Here is a 19,796-nt window from a genome sequence, read left to right on the forward strand (position 1 = left end):
ACAGAATTTATTTTCTTTTAAATGCAGACTTTTGATTGTTCTGTCCGGCTTCATGGCTAAATGGTTAGCGTGCTAGCCTTTGGTCACAGAGGTCCCGGGTTCGATTCCCGGCAGGGTCGGGTATTTTAACAATCATTGGTTATTTTCCCTGGCACAGGGGCTGGGTGTATGTGTTGTCTTCATCATCATTTCATCCTCATCACGACACGTAGGTCGCCTACAGGCGTCAAAACAAAAGACCTGCACCTGGCGAGCCGAACCCATCCTGGATATCCTGGCACTAAAAGCCATACGACATTTCATTTCATTTTGATTGTTCAGTTCATGAACTGTATCTGGGGAATGGAGTATTTGAGTGTCTTGTTTATCAATTCAGAATTGTTACACGTAAGATATTAATAAATGTCGGATATGGTTAGTTGAATATCAATAGTTGCAGTAACAACCATACTTTAATGTATGTCCAAATACAGTAGAGACAATACAGGACAGTCTGCAAGATATCAAGGGACAGCAATTACAGCTCTGACTAGCGGTGTGACCTAGAGCGCGTGCATTAGTTTGTGAGGATTTTGGTGTTATTTATGCATTTGGAGTAAGTTCAAATCTATAAATAATAGCGTGTGTCATTCATTTATATCTCCCCTCATAATGAGTGGAAATATATGTCCTGTGTTTGGCTGTAATAATTATGAAGTGCAGAAGAATTTGAGGTCTTCCTTCAGTTTCCCTCATGACAAGGAAATGTAAGTAGATATTGCATTTACATACATATTCTTCCAGTGATGCACAGCTTTTTATCCCTTTCAGACTTGAAAGAAAACTGGAGGTGTGAATTTTTGTTTGTATGTCAAAAACTGACTAAAATGCTCCTCAATACACATATTGATAGTTTATTTTACAAAATAAAAACAAACATCCGAAAAAAAAAAGGACCCACACAATTGTGCGTATCAAAATTCAAAACCTCGTTGTATCGCATACGATGATGTATCTTCAAAATTTATGTTCACTAACCAATGTACATACTTCATTGAATATATTCCAGTATTCAGTAAAGCTTCTAGATTAATATAAACGCAATAAATAAATACTTACTTTTGGCACTACTGCTTCCCACCATCTCACCGATCAACTGTGCTTTTTAAACTCTTCTTCCTTCGCCTTGGCGGTCAAGCGCAAACTAAAAACATTTGAATTACACGCCACATGTCCTGCACAATCACTGCAGGCCGGTCTAGCGCCGAAAAAACATCAAATACGGTCAGGGATAAATAAAATACGAACCCGCACAATTGTGCATACACGGTCTGAAAGGGTTATAGGACTTTCTAAACTTCTGAGCTGCGCGACCCATATTTTAAAAGGCTTAAAATAAATAAGCTTATTTTATTGCATAGTGCAGCAGTTAACCTTCAATACCAGTATGCTGATGTAGGTATAAACTGTGGGTTTTGAAATGTCAAAGAAATGACTTGGATAAGGTATATAAGGAAAGGCTGAACGTCTGGAATGATCATCTGAAAAAATATGGACTGAAAGTAAGTGTTACAAAAACTGCTGTAATGTCTGTTAATAGGTAGAGAAGTAAAGATAATATAATGCTGAAGGGTGTACAATTGGAAACAGGAGACCAGTATCAGTACCTTGGATGCATAATATCAAGTGACAACAGAATACAGCTTGAATTAAATAACTGTATTCAGAAATCCAGTCAATTCTATCAGCAAGTTTGATGTCTGCTCCGGAATAAACAAGTGCCATTAAGATCAAAACAAACTCTGTTTCGAACATACTTTGTCCCTATATTGACTTATGGGTTGGAAACATGCACAACTACCAAAACAAGATGACAGCAGACTTCAGGCTTCAGAAATGAAGTTTCTAAGAAGCAGGCTTCAAAAGGCTAGGAAAGACAAAGTAAGAAATGAGAAGATTAGAAAACAAGCTGGAATAAATCAGTCCCTGAAGGACACCATAACTACGGCACGTTTGCAATGGTTTGGTCACGTCAAACGTATGACAGAAGGAAGAATTGCAAAACAATGGTTGCATAGTGAGATTACTGGAAGGAGACCTGTTGGAAGACCTAGGAGGAGATGGCTGAACCAAGTGAAGGAAGATATCACATCCAAAGGAATCAACTGGGATGAAGTCTTGAAGGAGAAGTCATACATGAATAGACTAAAATGGAGAGCGCTCGTAAACCACACCCGGGAAACTGGAGTCGAAACTTGATAATGATGAAGGTATATAAAAAGAAGGACATTTACGCTTCAATAAGAATTATAAGATCTGTTCAAATCATTTCCAGGTCAGCGACTTTACAAATCCCCGACTATACAGTGAAGGGCATGTTATATTCTTACTCTAATTGAACATAAATATTCCTCAAAATATAATTATCGATAGCAGTTTCATGCTTTACTTCCTTTTATCCCTCTCCTGAGTTTAAAGCCGTGATCTGTACCAACACAGAATCTCCCAAAAGTGAAACATCAAATGCTACCGCCCCTTCCAAAAGGGGTAGACCTTTCAAAAGAAAAAGACAGCAATGAGCTGATATGTTTATGGACAGTGTCTCAATGTTTTCTTTAAATGAGGGAATAGACAAATCTAACCGTAAATGTTCAGGCAGAAAAAGTAATGCATGAATGAATGATCAAGCCCTTTCACAGCAGTGCATTTCATATCTTCAAGGTATGTCTAATTTCAGTCTTTAAATAATAACCTGCTAAGTAATTCTTTTTTTGTTTATCCAGAATTGCTTTGGCGACTTTGAAGTTAATATCTTAACAACACTTTCTTTCTAGATGTAATTTATTTATCCATTTTTGTATATGAATTTCCACTGATATTTGAATTCGGCGTGAGTTTCCAGATCATGCCACTACAAGCGCCACTTGTGAATTGTCTCCCATTTTAACAAGGTTAAATCCAGAACTGTCCTGTATTGTCTATACTGTATTTGGTATGTCATTATGATACAGTTACATCACATTTAATGAGCGTATTACATAGTATTGTTACAAAAACATATTTTTATTACTCTAATATATTTTAGGATTACCCAATAAAAATAAAACACACACACACACACTCACACACACACACACACACACAAAATTCTATTCACCCATGAATGAACACACTCACAAATTGCTATCTATTTACAAGTCTCTTCATTTTACACAGCAGGCAGTCTGGCCTGTTGGTACTACCTGGCGACGGCTATAATCCTTACTTTCAAAATCCAGTCATCCCATACAGCATCTGTGGGCAGACCACTGGGTTTGAAGACAGAGCTACTCGCCACACAACACACGATGATTGTTCCTTGCTTCCACTCCAGAGACAGTGCAGTAATTCACACAGTCACATGCAATGAACAAGTAAACTGCAACAGTGCTAAACATCAGGACAGTACTCACAAAATGACCATTAGTGCTGTTCCAATTACACTTACGATAGCTGCTTCACTTGCTGACTCACGGCGATCCTCAGTCCACAAAAATACATAAACACCTAGTACTTTCATAGAGTACATAGTCTTCCATTCTGTAGGCCGTTTTCAGTCCAGCTACTCACTAGACACTCCAACACAACAACCACAACTCATCATTTCATTTTTCTTCAATTTCGACTAAATTAGTCCATAACTGAGGTTCTTCAGTATATCCAAACTAATTCCATATTCAATCAATTCAATATAATCACTATAAATTGGAGAGAAAAAACACTCCTCTGATAATTTTCCAGGGAACACAAATTGGTCCGCGAAAAAATCTTGGCCTAATCATTGACAAAAATCTAAGTTGGTATGAACATGCAACAAAAATCTGCCAGCAAACTTTCTACACATTACACTCTTCTCACATTTAAAACAAAGAAATTACTTATACAAAGTCTAATTCTACCGATTTTCGACTATGAAGACGTGATATAGGCCTACAACAGTTTAAACAACACACTCGGTACCAAATTACAGCACGCATACAACGCATGTATCCGCTTTATCTGTACGTATAAAAATGAATGTTTGTATGGAAATGACACATCTCCTCCTAAACCACTGGAGAAAAATCAACGAAACTTGGTACACTCATAACTTATTATCTGGAGACAAGCACTGTGGGGGTAAGTCATCCCTAGCACCCTTACGGGTGAGGGTCAGGGGTTTATATATAAAATTAGTTGAAAATAGTGTCGAATACATCGTTTTAGTTCGCTGAGATGAATAGTGACACTCCAGATTATTTTAAAAATCCAAGTTCAGTCCCCTTCATGATGGGGGGCGAAGGGGGAGTGATATATATAAATAACCAAAAATAGTGTTGAATCCATTGATTTTGGGGTCGCTGAGATAAATAGTAACACTCCAGAATTTTTTAAAGGTCAACTTCAGCTCCCTTTGGAGTGGGGGGCCGAGGGGGAATGATATATAAAAATAATAAAAAATAGTGTCAAATCCATAGATTTTGGGGTTGCTGAGGTGAATAGTGTAACCGTACAACAGGGTTACAGATTCCATTCAGTATTTATTATTATTATTATTATTATTATTATTATTATCATTATTAACCCGATTCATTAGATTTTATATTCTGTTTCTCATCATTTAGACTGTAATAATTAGGTATCACGCATATTATTGTATTTAATCATAGGTTAAGTGAATATGTTTGTAATTATGCGGTATATTAGTAAGTGAGATTTGTTGGTTTCATGTAGTCATGCTGTGGCTTGTAACTCTGGCTAGATGAGCTGGCATAGTATTTTGCAATCGAGGCTATGTTTAACTGAGAATGTTATGTGCAAGTAGATTTCCCGGTGACGCATTCAGCATAGTCATCCTCAATCCGCTTGGGCACGCTCAGACAACACTTGACTGATGACATCAGTGCGTGGGCACGTGATTGCGACCAAGTGTCAGTATTCGCCAGCTACTGTATGTTGAAGTGGAAGGGATGAACAGAGAGTAGGGAGATGAGTCGTCATCGCGAGGTTATAAAAGTCGATGCAACGGTGGTGAGAGGTATTCAGATCATATCGTTCAGTTCATATCGTGCAGATCATATCGTTCAGTTCATATCGTGCAGATCATATGTAACAGTCAGATGTATCAAATGGAAGAAGTGGTCTTAGTGTGATGGTCAGAGCTAAGAGTTGTGTTTTCAAGGGGTCTTGTAATAATCGAGAAGGTCTACAAGTGGTGGTTGTATCCGAGCAGAGACGGGTACTATGCTGATAAAGAAACATCTTCTTGTGAGGATGGACTTCACAAGATGTTTCAATAATATTTTCCAATTTCTTATAATATATTGAGTGGACGTAATTACATTGGAGCTCCCTACATGAGTACATGGTATGTAGGCCAACTCCTTGTTATATAAGAAGATAACAGCAGATGGCTCCCGACTTCAGCTCATAGGTTTTCCCAAGAATTTCAAGTTCAACAGCGGTGTATGCAGACATCAGGTAATTAAAGCATCAGGCATGTTATGCATTCATAACATGAAGAAGAATGTAATCAGCGGCGATATCACATCTCACTTCAAGTTCATGCCAATACCTTTTTTTGTTTAGATTAAATTTTCCTTTTATTTTTACCGCAAATCTCACTATATATATTTTTTTGTTAAATTAAAAGACGTCAATGCTTCTTCATAGTGACGTAAATTATAGTCATAAACTCAGTTTTATTTTAATTATAATAAGTGATTCCAGTTCCATGTACAATCCTCAATTGTGGAAATGCAACAGTAATTTAATATTGTCCTGATCCATATCCCTGTATATTGCCAGATATGTGAGTTTATCACCTCACGCCTTGAGATAATTGATATAAGAGGTATGCTCTACCAAATTTTGTTGTTTTTATTTAAAAAGCAACTGGCGCTCAAACAAATGTTATTTATATTGTGTGGAAGATATGAAGGTATAAGAGTAGTGGTTGGAGTAGCCACAATAGTGGCACTCCGGAATTTTTTAAAGTCCATCTTCTGCCCCCTTTGGGGTGGGGGTGGGGGGCAAGGGATTAGTGATATATAAAAACAATCAAAAATAGTGTCAAATCCATACTTTTTGGGGTTGCTGAGGTGAATAGTGACACTCCGGATATTTTTAAAATACAAGTTCGGCCCGCTTTGGGGTAGGAGGCGTACAAATATTACCCACTATCTGGAAAATATACTGTGGGGGCAAGACGCCCCTAGAACCCTTAGGGAAGGGGGTGAAATATAATCTATATTAATAAATTGAACGTATCAGAATTAAAATAGACGTGAATTAATGAGGCACTTCCAGGCATCTTAGAAATTTAAAACTTGGTATCAGACAAGCTGATGACTTCGTGATCCCTAGAATAATCGAACATTTTCAAAATACACTGAGGGGGCCTCACTGGGAGGCTCAAATTTGGGGCTCAGCATAAGAACGCAGTCAGATATATTTATCAAATATGATAACCTATGGGTTTCATGAGCTTAAAAGTTTCCTGAAAGTCCTCATTTTTAACCCCCTCCCCCGAATCAAGATGGTGGCACAATCTGCCAGCCAAGCTAGAAAATTGATATTTGGCAAAATTATAGCTTTTAGCCTGTAACCGATGGAAAAATTATGAGGCGTTTACATTTTTCATTTGTACCCTAAAAATTTTTGAAATATGGCGGCAATTTTAATGACAGTTCAGACCTTCCTTTCGGGGTATTTGGTGGCTAAATGGTAAGTCATATCACAAAACGGATGGCACAATCTCCGTTCAATTTGGAGTGATCTACAACTTTGGTCCTATGATTTTTTGTCGTATCTCTATCCCTTACATGTTAAATTTGGCTCTATCTTGATTGTACATAAATTTTGCAATTTTTACACATATAATTGGTAGTTTGATTCACTTATCCAAAAGATAGGATCATCAAATTCTACGCGAACATTGGCCCACCCAGTAGCTATATGAGCCAAATTCTATGTTTGTAACTGTCACAAAAGTATCCGAACATTAATGCATTGTGAAAAAACCTTACCCATATTTGACCCTATTCAACATTTCTAACTCAATCTTACCCATAAATAGATGAGATACGAGAAAATATCATAGGGTCACCATCTAGACCGCTAAATGTGGTGTCTTATCGTACAATTCGGTTGTCGATATGATGTACCGTTTACCAGCAGTTAAATTTTAAATGGAGGTAAACATGCATATACATTCTTATGTTGATCTGTATTTATTCATTGAAGTCGATTTGTAGCGATCTACAAAGGGTGTGTGTGCCATTGTACTTAATACCTTACAAATCATTAACAACTGTCAGCAGGAGGGCGTCTGCTATTGTAATCAGTAGTCCCCACATCGACTATGACTGGCAGTAGGAATGGGGTCCTTCTTCAACTCCTGTGTACCAATGTAACGATTTATATCCTTCTCGGTTTGACTGGCACAAGGTTAGGGAGCATGGATATTTTTTCAAAAATCCTTTACCTGACTGTGCTTGGCATTAGGCAAGGGTGCCCACCATTATAAACCAATTCACCCATCTAAAATGTGACTGACGTTAGGCATAGTAGCCTGCTATTATAATGGAAACTCACCAACTCGGTGTGACTGGTAGTAAGCTGACTGGCATTAGGAAAAGGAGCCTGTGATTATAATAATAAGAGTACAACTCAATTTTGACTGGCAGTAGAGAAGGTGTCTCCCATTATAATAAAAATTCTTCAACTGATATATGTCTGGAAGTAGGAAATGGGGTCTGCCATTATAGTGAAAATTCCCATCTTGATTGTGAATGGCAGTAGGCAAGTGGACCTGCCGTTATCATCACAACTCCACAACTTGCACTTCATATTGGAAACAATGTATGTGGACCTCCCTATGCTGCTTCTCGAATAACGCTAAGAGACATGGAATTTTAAAAAATCTTATTCACTGAATGTAGAGTAATTTACATCGATATCCATATACAGTGCAGAATACCATAGCGAAGCACGGGTACATTTGCTAGTCATCAAAAAACCAAGACAGTGCCATATCTCCCCCTACCTTAATCAGTTATTTTGGCTATATTTAAAGGAGAGATGAAATCTGCACTCTGTGTCAGTGTTTCATAGTGTTCTACGGAGTGAAACACCGGTTTACTTGACAGATGACCTTCAGTACCTATCAGCCAGAAATAATCACCAAACAAGGTCATTAAACTAACTCCCTGCTAAGTTTCCCTACCCATCACACTACTAGGTATAGTGATCCATTCATCTCCGCTACTATCTGCCTGTGGAATTCCCTGCTAGCTGAAATTAGACACATTCCTAGTACTCAGTTGTTCAAAAGAAGGTGTTGCAAACATTACTTACATATCAGAATATGATCTATAGCACATATATAAGATAATTCACTTTCTTCATTAACCGTAGGAACTAGATGATAAGCTTTTCCAGTTAGTCTATAAGTTACACAATTTTAATATGACGTAAAATTTAACTTAAATTAAAGAGTGTATTATGGTTGGGCATAATAGCAGGCTCTATAGCCTGAGCCATCCCATAGGAAACAAGATGATAATAAATCAATAAATAAATAAATAAATAAATAAATAAATAAATAAATAAATAAATAAATAAATAAATAAATAGCTACAAAATTCAAGTACCTAGGAGAGATTTTGACTCCAAACATGAATGAGAAAGCATCAATTCAAGAACATACAAGAAAGATGGAAACCGCATTTAGATTATGTCAGAACACCTACAAATCTAAGTCACTCTCCTACCAGGCCAAATTCAAGCACTACAGCACAACAGTCAAACCTGAATGTTTATATGCAGCTGAGACAATACCCACAAAGGAACTCTCAGATTTGGAAAAGAAAGAAAGGAGGTTCCTTAGAAAGATTCTTGGACCCAGAAAATCATCAAGACAAGTTTACATTTCGCATGAGACCAAACCAAGTACTATACCAACAATTTGAAAACAGCACCACCACAATGAAAAAAAGAGGAGACTGACATTCTAGGACATATTAAAAGGATGGGATCAGAGAGACTCGCCAACAGGATCCTCACCTTCCAGGAGAACAGGAAGACACAAGTCCCATGGGTAAAAGAAATCCACCGAGATTAAGAAAAATGTGGGATCATGGCAGAAGATATAACAAACATAAAAATCTTCAGACAGAGAGTTGCAGTGATGAACGACCTAGCTGATGAGAAAATGAGGAAGAACAGAGTATTCTCAGCAGAAGAACAAGCACGAACAAGCCAACAGATGAAGGAATACTGGCAAAAGATTAAGGAGAAAGAACTTGAGAAAGCAATGGAAGTTGCATAATCGAAGCCCATAGATGGCTGAAACGAAAAGAATAATAATAATAATAATATAATAAATAAATAAATAAATAAATAAATAAATAAATTGTACCTGGAAAATAAAACATTTATTAATTTATTATACCTGGAAAGATACTATTAATTTCAGATATAATCTGTTAATGAATGTTTTCTTTTTATTGGCATTCATCTTTGAGGTCCGGAAACTCCTACTACTGTCAGAAATTTAAGTTTAGTGGGAAGGTTAGCATGTGGTTAAAAATGTACATGCAGCTCACTTCCATTGGGGGTGTGCCTGAAAAGAGCAGCACCATCTTATTAGTAGAACATGAATTTACTTTACTTATCTAGTACCGTGTAGAGATGAGAAGAATGCAAGTATGAGGAATGTGGCCTGCAAGCACGAACTTCCTGTTCTGCCCGGACAGATCGGCTCTTATCTGCTACACAAAAACATTATAATAATATTTGCTTTACGTCCCACTAACTACTTTTTAAGGTCTACGGAGACGCTGAGGTGCCGGAATTTAGTCCCGCAGGAGTTCTTTTACGTGCCAGTAAATCTACCGACACGGGGCTGTCGTATTTGAGCACCTTCAAATACCACTGGGCTGAGCCAGGATCAAACCTGCCAAGTTGGGGTTAGAAGGCCAGCGCCTTAACCGCCTGAGCCACTCAGCCCGGCACGAAAACATTGACTCACACTTTGCAGTTTGCTGGATTACAACTGACAAGAACGAAGAGCTGCCAGTAGAAGATAATATAAAGTCGCCTGGTTAGTAGCGAAGTTGCCATGGTAACCATTTCATCACTAGCTCTGCTGGTGAAAAGCCCTTCACCCCGTGCATTCTTCTGATCTCCCAACAATACTGGCAAAGATAATAATGGGAGTGCACCTGAAGTAGCATCTATTACTCTGGTGCTAGAAAGAGAAGTATACAGTCCAGCACTGGACGTACTGACCCACATAAATTTGTGAGTGCCTAGTTGAAAAGTTTATGAAAGAAGGAATGCAGTTTGCAGGACGATAAATGTTATTTCCATGTTCACTAAGATATTGTTTCAGCTCTTATGTCTTACCTTATTCTCCACACCATTCACCACTCCTACAGTTATGTCGGTGTTTGAATAACCATCATTCAGCAAGAGTTCAATTTTGGATCCAGTGTAATTTCGCATTAAGTACGTCATTTCCAGACAGAGGATTGAAGGTGTCGTTATGTCAAGTTCTGTTTCCAGTCGACCCATGGCTGTTGATAAGGCCAACACTCTCTTTGCTGGAAATGAAAGTCTTATTACAATTACATCACATCAGTGAGGGAATTATACGAGGGCTGTAAGTAAAGTAGTGGCAATATTGATAGAATACAATATTTAATGAACTAAAAATTACAATTGCATCACATTCCTTCAATGTAGTCACCTCAAAAATCTCTTCTCTTTTGTGAAATGTTGGGAAGCCATTTGCAAGGCGTCCTCTGTTGATGACAGCGACGGAACACCCTACTGCGCAATACAATACCACATCAGGAAATCAGTGGTCTCAGATGGGTTCGTTCAACTTCAGAAACAGGTCGAAGACTCATGTCTGGTGAGTACGGAGGGTGTTTCAAGACCTCATTCTGACCCACACGAAACTCTTTGACCCTATTACATGTAACTAATCTCATGATTAGACCCGTATTGAATTTGCTATAATATGCTTACAATATTGTGATTTTTTATTCCACCTTTTCAATACAATATAAATACATAAAACCAATTGTATTGAAAAGGTGGAATAAAAAATCACAATATCGTAAGCATACTCTTTGACCCATCGTGCAACTGTCCTATATGGTAATGCATTCTCGCCACAGGCTTCACGTAATCCTTGATAACATTCTGATGCATTTTTGCCACAGGCAACCTCGATTTTAATTCATGAACGCTGATCACCTTTTAAGGACATGCTTTAGAGTAGTGAAATTGACACTCTTCACTTCAACGCCACACAGCAACAACACTGCCAACTGGATGCCAGTCAAATGCACACTACACATCAACAACTGTGCCACCTGACTGCTCCCATATCGTATTTGCACATGTCCGGTCTCTTGCAAGTGTCTGGACTACGTTGTTACAACTTTATCTACAGACCTCATATAATGTATTATGAATTTCTACAAAACACAATAATCAAGAAGGTTTTACAAGGGGCCAGGTTAGGGCTGAAAATGGAGGTAATACACAAGTAATAATATCATTTTAACTGGTAACATCATGAATCTGCATTTACTATTATCTAAAAATGTTCAATGGGAGGGAATATGGGAGTAATACCAATATAAATCGTCCATTATTGGACATTATAAATTTTCCAGCAAACTCATTCCTGGTTGCCAGCGTTTTGCCCCAGTGTGCTAAGTTGGGCTCTTCAGTCGGTAAATAGCACACCTACCAAGACACATGGCTAGTGCACACCGTGGAGGCCACTGCGTAGGCTACTTGGAGCCACCGGTAGTGCCAATGCACTTAGAGAGACTTTGTCTCATTACAAAAAATTGATGCCTGCCTGGCCATCAGACCAGGAAAGAGTTAGCTGGAAAATTTATAATGTCCAATAATGGATGATTTATATTGGTATTATAAATTTACTCATTCAGGACAAATATTTCAGGTTCCCTATGGGAATCAACATCTATGTCATAATATGGGAGTAGTCGTGATTTTTTAAATGCGAAGTGCAACTAGGTAACAATTCACTCTTAACTCTTTTCAGGAGAGAAGAAATGTCTGATCCCTTGAAGAATGAAGGAATTGGCAAAAGAAAGGGAAAGACCACAAAGTGCATTAATATGGACACAATTAAATAAATGGGAGTGTGATGATCAATTCCACCTTCATTCTCTTTGTAGAACAACGAAGGAATATCTACTAGAGTGATTGACATGAAATTTGGTATTTTAGCAGGCTGCTTTAGTAAAGAAAACTAGGGTGGAAGTTATTACAACATTCCTATGGAGTATTTGCACATATTCACACAGTTGTTGTTTCTTCCAAATAAAGTGCATACAACAAGTGTTCTGAGAAGAAATAACTTATAATCAAAAATTACTTTTCCAGTAGGTATCATGATTTGTTTTATAGACTGAAAATATCACTCTACTGTAGTCTTCACAATCTTCAAAAATCGAGGTGAGGCAATCCAACTGATGAGTCCGCTACCACACGGAGCAAAAAGCTGGACGATAGACATTCAAATACCTAAACTAAGCTTACAGCACTTGCCGTGAGGCTACATACAAATGCAAGCTTTAGTAATGTCATCAATAGATGGCAGATACCATGTATTTTTTAATAATTGCTCCAAGATATAAAACGCTGTACATGAAAATCCGCAGCCTGTTTCCAGTCATTCGACCGGGTCAGGAATGGAATTAATGAAGCCCCCATCTAGCGGCAAGGATAGGAATTGTACCAGCTGCCAAAGCCTGTCGCACTCCTCTGGGGCAATGATCAATGAATGACAGATGAAATGAAATGATATTGGAGAGTGTTGCTGGAATGAAATATGACAGTGAAAGCCAGAGTACCTGGAGAAAAACCTGTTCTGCCTCTGCTTTGTCCAGCACAAATCTCACATGGAGTGACCAGGGTTTGAACCACGGAACCCAGTGGTGAGAGGCTGGCATGCTGCCGCCTGAGCCATGGAGGCTACAAAGCGCTGTACATAAAGAAACAAAACACGCTCACTGCCACACGCGTTCTGAAATCTCATGGATACGTGTTAAATTATCTTTAACATTGTTTTGTAAGAAATGTTGGAAATGTGTCCGTGAAACAGGGGACTTTTAACAGAAGTGTTAAATTAATAACAATTGTTAGTTACCATTTGTTAAGTAAACTTTAACACAGAGTTGGTGAAACTGGGCGTAAGTAATTAATTTATTGAGTTTGGAATTCATCAGATGAATTCCATTTTAAATCTGATTAGCTCCTATTCTAATAAGAATTGTTTATTAATTAATCCTAAAAAGACACAAGCTATTATAATAGGGCAACAAAGGCAGTTAAATATCCTTAATAAGAAATTATTGCCTTCACTTTTGCTTTGTGGTGTAGCTATACCATTTCAGAAGTCGGTAAAAAATCTTGGAATTATCATAAGTGACACACTAGATTGGAGTGAGCACATAACAAGCATCTGTAGGAAAATTCACTCGTCACTTCACCCTCTCAAAACTCGCCAATCACTTCTTCCACTAAGCTTGAAAATTAAACTTATCCAGACCCTCATATTTCCCATACTTAATTATTGTGATATTGTAATGATAGATGCCACCATGGAACAGACACTAAAATTACAGAGGGCAATGAACTCATGCATTAGGTTTATATTTTCAATTAAATTTTCAACTCATATCTCCCCCTATTATGAACTTCTCTCCTGGTTAAAAATCGATAAACTACGACATCTTCACATTGCTACTCTCGTATTTCGTCTGCTGAATGAATCTAAACCCCAGTATTTATCCTCAAAGTTTAATTTACTCTCCTCCTCTCATGAACACAACACACGATCAACTACGACACTCTCAATTCCTGTGCATCGCTCATCTTCATTTAACTGCTCCTTTCAAGTGTCTGGTGCAAGGCTATGGAATTCCCTTCCAATTAGTGTTAGGAATTGCACTTCCTTAGCTCCTTTCAAGCGGTCTTGCCGAGATTACCTATTAAATGTATAACCAGCTTGTATGAATGGCAGTATGAATGGAAGAATGAATGAGGTTAGGATTTATATTTTGTTAAATTATTTCATTATACTGTTTTATAAAGTTTATTAGATATGTGGTTAAGTGTAAGAGAGGGTCATGAGCCTTAACTTCGCCACAAATGAAGGCATGAAATAAATAAATAAATAAATAAATAAATCCCCAAGACTACATCTTGTTCTCCTTCCATGAGATCCATCCAGGTGTTTCACATATAATGTCTTGAATTTGATGTTCCTGCCCAATATTGTCCTCTTTTAATACAAACCTCAAAAATTTTAGATGTAATGCCCATAAATTATTAAAACATATTCTTCAATTTCTCAGGTTTTAACTTTGTCTAATTTCAATTTAATAGTGCTATTCTATGCCTTTGCTGGCAAGATGTAGTGTTTACAGTGCGCTATGTCTTCTGGTATGGGCTAGAATAAAATTGTTACTTTCATTGACCTGTCTCAGTCTCTTCCTTGGCTTTGACAATATGAAAGTGGCTGAGGTATAAGCGATGCTAGTAATGCCATTCCTAATGCAGCCAGTCCCTGCTATGAATGGTGTGAAAATGTCACTCATAGGGTCGGTTGGTGCAGGCATTTCAGTGGGCTTGGCAGACTGATGTGCAATAGCAACTTCTGGCTCAGTGAGGAAAGCAACGGGAAACTACCTCACTCTTAATTTCCCTAGTACGCCTCTTCAGTGACACCTAGGCCATCTATGACAGCTAATGGTAAACCTGTTGAGGATCCAACCAGCCTTCGGGCTGAATACCCAACACAACAGTGCTATTCTGAGGAAAGAGTTTCCTACGCAGACAAAAGCACATAGGACTGCTGCCATTGGTTGCACTCCAATCCATGAGAACATAATCTTGGATTATTAGACAATCCAAATAAGAGTAGGAACTTTTTGTCTCTCTCTCCCTCTCTTGCAAGTCCATGGAGAGTTGTAAGAATTCATGACACCCTCCCTCGCTTTCAGCCCAGAAAAAGTGGATGCGGTGCGGTACTCTGTTATGACTGTTACCATTTGACAACACATCTAATTTTGTAGTTCAGCGCGGCACGAAGGGCTGTCCTAAGGACAGTGCGATGTGTGGTGTCCTGTTTTGACTGCTCTCTTTTGATAACATGTCACATTTTGTAATTAATTGTGGGGCCAGGGGCGGTGCTAAAGTACTAGGTGCGGTGCTGATGTCAGTGCACAGCTTAGTACCAAGGTGGGCCCAGGGGCGGTGCTAAAGTACTAGGTGCGGTGCTGATGTCAGTGCGCAGCTTAGTACCAAGGTGGGGCCAGGGGCGGTGCTAAAGTACTAGGTGCGGTGCTGATGTCAGTGCACAGCTTAGTACCAAGGTGGGGCCAGGGGCTGTGCTATAAAGTACTAGGTGCGGTGCTGATGTCAGTGCACAGCTTAGTACCAAGGTGGGGCCAGGGGCGGTGCTAAAGTACTAGGTGCGGTGCTGATGTCAGTGCGCAGCTTAGTACCAAGGTGGGGCCAGGGGCGGTGCTAAAGTACTAGGTGCGGTGCTGATGTCAGTGCGCAGCTTAGTACCAAGGTGGGGCCAGGGGCGGTGCTAAAGTACTAGGTGCGGTGCTGATGTCAGTGCGCAGCTTAGTACCAAGGTGGGGCCAGGGGCGGTGCTAAAGTACTAGGTGCGGTGCTGATGTCAGTGCACAGCTTAGTACCAAGGTGGGGCCAGGGGCGGTGCTAAAGTACTAGGTGCGGTGCTGATGTCAGTGCGCAGCTTAGTACCAAGGTGGGGCCAGGGGCGGTGCTAAAGTACTAGGTGCGGTGCTGATGTCAGTGCGCAGCTTAGTACCAAGGTGGGGCCAGGGGCGGTGCTAAAGTACTAGGTGCGGTGCTGATGTCAGTGCGCAGCTTAGTACCAAGGTGGGGCCAGGGGCGGTGCTAAAGTACTAGGTGCGGTGCTGATGTCAGTGCGCAGCTTAGTACCAAGGTGGGGCCAGGGGCGGTGCTAAAGTACTAGGTGCGGTGCTGATGTCAGTGCGCAGCTTAGTACCAAGGTGGGGCCAGGGGCGGTGCTAAAGTACTAGGTGCGGTGCTGATGTCAGTGCCCAGCTTAGTACCAAGGTGGGGCCAGGGGCGGTGCTAAAGTACTAGGTGCGGTGCTGATGTCAGTGCGCAGCTTAGTACCATGGTGGGGCCAGGGGCTGTGCTAAAGTACTAGGTGCGGTGCTGATGTCAGTGCACAGCTTAGTACCATGGTGGGGCCAGGGGCGGTGCTAAAGTACTAGGTGCGGTGCTGATGTCAGTGCCCAGCTTAGTACCAAGGTGGGGCCAGGGGCGGTGCTAAAGTACTAGGTGCGGTGCTGATGTCAGTGCGCAGCTTAGTACCAAGGTGGGGCCAGGGGCGGTGCTAAAGTACTAGGTGCGGTGCTGATGTCAGTGCGCAGCTTAGTACCAAGGTGGGGCCAGGGGCGGTGCTAAAGTACTAGGTGCGGTGCTGATGTCAGTGCGCAGCTTAGTACCAAGGTGGGGCCAGGGGCGGTGCTAAAGTACTAGGTGCGGTGCTGATGTCAGTGCCCAGCTTAGTACCAAGGTGGGGCCAGGGGCGGTGCTAAAGTACTAGGTGCGGTGCTGATGTCAGTGCGCAGCTTAGTACCAAGGTGGGGCCAGGGGCGGTGCTAAAGTACTAGGTGCGGTGCTGATGTCAGTGCGCAGCTTAGTACCAAGGTGGGGCCAGGGGCGGTGCTAAAGTACTAGGTGCGGTGCTGATGTCAGTGCGCAGCTTAGTACCAAGGCGGGGCCAGGGGCGGTGCTAAAGTACTAGGTGCGGTGCTGATGTCAGTGCGCAGCTTAGTACCATGGCGGGGCCAGGGGCGGTGCTAAAGTACTAGGTGCGGTGCTGGTGTCAGTGCGCAGCTTAGTACCAAGGTGGGGCCAGGGACGGTGCTATAGTACTAGGTGCGGTGCTGATGTCAGTGCGCAGCTTAGTACCAAGGTGGGGCCAGGGGCGGTGCTAAAGTACTAGGTGCGGTGCTGATGTCAGTGCGCAGCTTAGTACCAAGGTGGGGCCAGGGGCGGTGCTAAAGTACTAGGTGCGGTGCTGATGTCAGTGCGCAGCTTAGTACCAAGGTGGGGCCAGGGGCGGTGCTAAAGTACTAGGTGCGGTGCTGATGTCAGTGCGCAGCTTAGTACCAAGGTGGGGCCAGGGGCGGTGCTAAAGTACTAGGTGCGGTGCTGATGTCAGTGCGCAGCTTAGTACCAAGGTGGGGCCAGGGGCGGTGCTAAAGTACTAGGTGCGGTGCTGATGTCAGTACGCAGCTTAGTACCAAGGTGGGGCCAGGGGCGGTGCTAAAGTACTAGGTGCGGTGCTGATGTCAGTGCGCAGCTTAGTACCAAGGTGGGGCCAGGGGCGGTGCTAAAGTACTAGGTGCGGTGCTGATGTCAGTGCGCAGCTTAGTACCAAGGTGGGGCCAGGGGCGGTGCTAAAGTACTAGGTGCGGTGCTGATGTCAGTGCGCAGCTTAGTACCAAGGTGGGGCCAGGGGCGGTGCTAAAGTACTAGGTGCGGTGCTGATGTCAGTGCGCAGCTTAGTACTATGGTGGGGCCAGGGGCGGTGCTAAAGTACTAGGTGCGGTGCTGATGTCAGTGCGCAGCTTAGTACCAAGGTGGGGCCAGGGGCGGTGCTAAAGTACTAGGTGCGGTGCTGATGTCAGTGCGCAGCTTAGTACCAAGGTGGGGCCAGGGGCGGTGCTAAAGTACTAGGTGCGGTGCTGATGTCAGTGCGCAGCTTAGTACCAAGGTGGGGCCAGGGGCGGTGCTAAAGTACTAGGTGCAGTGCTGATGTCAGTGCGCAGCTTAGTACTATGGTGGGGCCAGGGGCGGTGCTAAAGTACTAGGTGCGGTGCTGATGTCAGTGCGCAGCTTAGTACCAAGGTGGGGCCAGGGGCGGTGCTAAAGTACTAGGTGCGGTGCTGATGTCAGTGCGCAGCTTAGTACCAAGGTCTGTGTGAAGTGTGGTACTCTATTCTGATAGTTACATTTTGATAAGAAATTGCATTTTGTAGTTCAATGTGAGGCTAAGGGCGGTGTTAACATTCAAAGTTCGCTGCTCTGTTCTGATCACTACCATTTTATCGCATGTCACATTTTGTAGTTCAGTGTGAGACTAAGGTTCAAAGTTCGCTGCTCTGTTCTGATCGCTACCATTTGATCACATGTCACCTTTTGTATTTCAGTGTGAAGCTAAGGTTCAAGATGCACTGCTCTGTTCTCATCGCTATCATCTGATCGCACACCGCAGTTTGTAGTACAGTGTGAGGCTAAGGGTGGTGTTAAGGTTCAAGATGCGCTGCTCTGTTCTGATCACTACCATTTGATCGTACGCCCCATTTTGTAGTTCAGTGTGAGGCTAAGGGCGGTGTCAAAGTGCAAGTTGCGGTGTTATTTTTACGACTGCTACAATCTGATAACATGTCGCACTTTGTAGTTCAGTGTAGGGCTGAGGGCAGTACTAAGGTGTAAATTGTGGTGCTGTGTTATGACCTGTACCATTTAATAAGCAGATCCCAGATTTTTATGAGATGTTGTTTTTGAATTGGTGTATAATAGACATTGCTAAGGTATACAAGTCCTGATAATGCCCCCAAAATTACAAAAATACATAAGTCAGTTTAAATCTTTTTTGGTTTGTTGTCATTATTTTGTCTATTTTAATTTTTTCTTTATTGTTGATTTGTACATAGATATTAATCTTTTACGTCATCATTCAACCAGTTTCTCCATCCGCGAACTTGAAAGTTAATGTGAATGTTCATCATCGGAAGTTTCTGCACTCAGTTGTAAGCCGAGTACATAACTTGGTACATCCCTTTCCTCTGATACTTGACAAAAGGTGAGAGCTGGGGTATTCTTGGACGACATTCAGAGTAGGGCAAAGTCTTTATCAGTTCACCAATGAAGTGTGCTCAAAGGAGATGTCAGCAGTGTGCATCCGTTTCATTGTTGCTTCAGATCAGTTTTAGTTTCACAGTGTGTGTATCAGTTGTGAGTAATCATTTTGAGTGTGTATTAAAACCATCTGAGACAGGACACCAGAGAAAATATTGTCTCTGAATTCGAGGAAGATATATTTTCTACAGATTGTGAAATACTGTTTTGTAAATTGTGTGAAGTGAAAGTGGCAGCACAAAAAGGATTCACTGTTCAGCAACACATCATTTGCGACAAACACATACATGGTATTCAGAATAACAGCAGGAGGAAAAGTACTCAACACTTACTCACACAAAAAGCATCAGCAAGCAGGCGTACAACCTCAGCCTTTTATAATCTACTGTGTGAAGTTTTTCTCACTGAAAATATTCCTCTTTATAGTCCGGTTCCATGGCTAAGTGGTTAGCGTGCTGGCCTTTGGTCACAGGTGTCTCGGGTTCGATTCCCGGCAGGGTCGGGAATTTTAACCTTAACTGGTTAATTTCGCTGGCACGGGGGCTGGGTGTATGTGTCGTCTTCATCATCATTTCATCTTCATCCTGATGCGCAGGTCACCTACGGGTGTCAAATCAAAATACCTGCACTTGGCGAGCCGAACTTGTCCTCGGACACTCCCGGCACTAAAAGCCATACGCCATTTCATTTCTCTTTATAAACTAACTATTCATAAAATACAGCAATTCCTAGGAAGGTACACAGATCACTCCATTCTGGACGAATCTACACTGTCAAAAGCTAAATAGGTTTAATTCCAAAGGGGT

The 19,796-nt window shown here is 41.3% G+C and overlaps 1 protein-coding gene across 2 annotated transcripts in view; it reads right to left on the minus strand.

The window, feature by feature from the left end:
• LOC136873771 (uncharacterized) overlaps nucleotides 1–19,796 on the minus strand; it is a 461,175-nt gene that overhangs the window by 315,686 nt on the left and 125,693 nt on the right. For both annotated transcript variants that reach the window (XM_068227563.1, XM_068227564.1), the window contains one exon: nucleotides 10,408–10,604. In XM_068227563.1, coding sequence (XP_068083664.1) covers nucleotides 10,408–10,604 — 197 coding nt within the window. The remainder of the gene's footprint in view (nucleotides 1–10,407; nucleotides 10,605–19,796) is intronic.

Source organism: Anabrus simplex, chromosome 5 (assembly GCF_040414725.1).
Source record: "Anabrus simplex isolate iqAnaSimp1 chromosome 5, ASM4041472v1, whole genome shotgun sequence".
In the NCBI taxonomy this organism is placed as follows: Eukaryota; Metazoa; Arthropoda; class Insecta; order Orthoptera; family Tettigoniidae; genus Anabrus; species Anabrus simplex.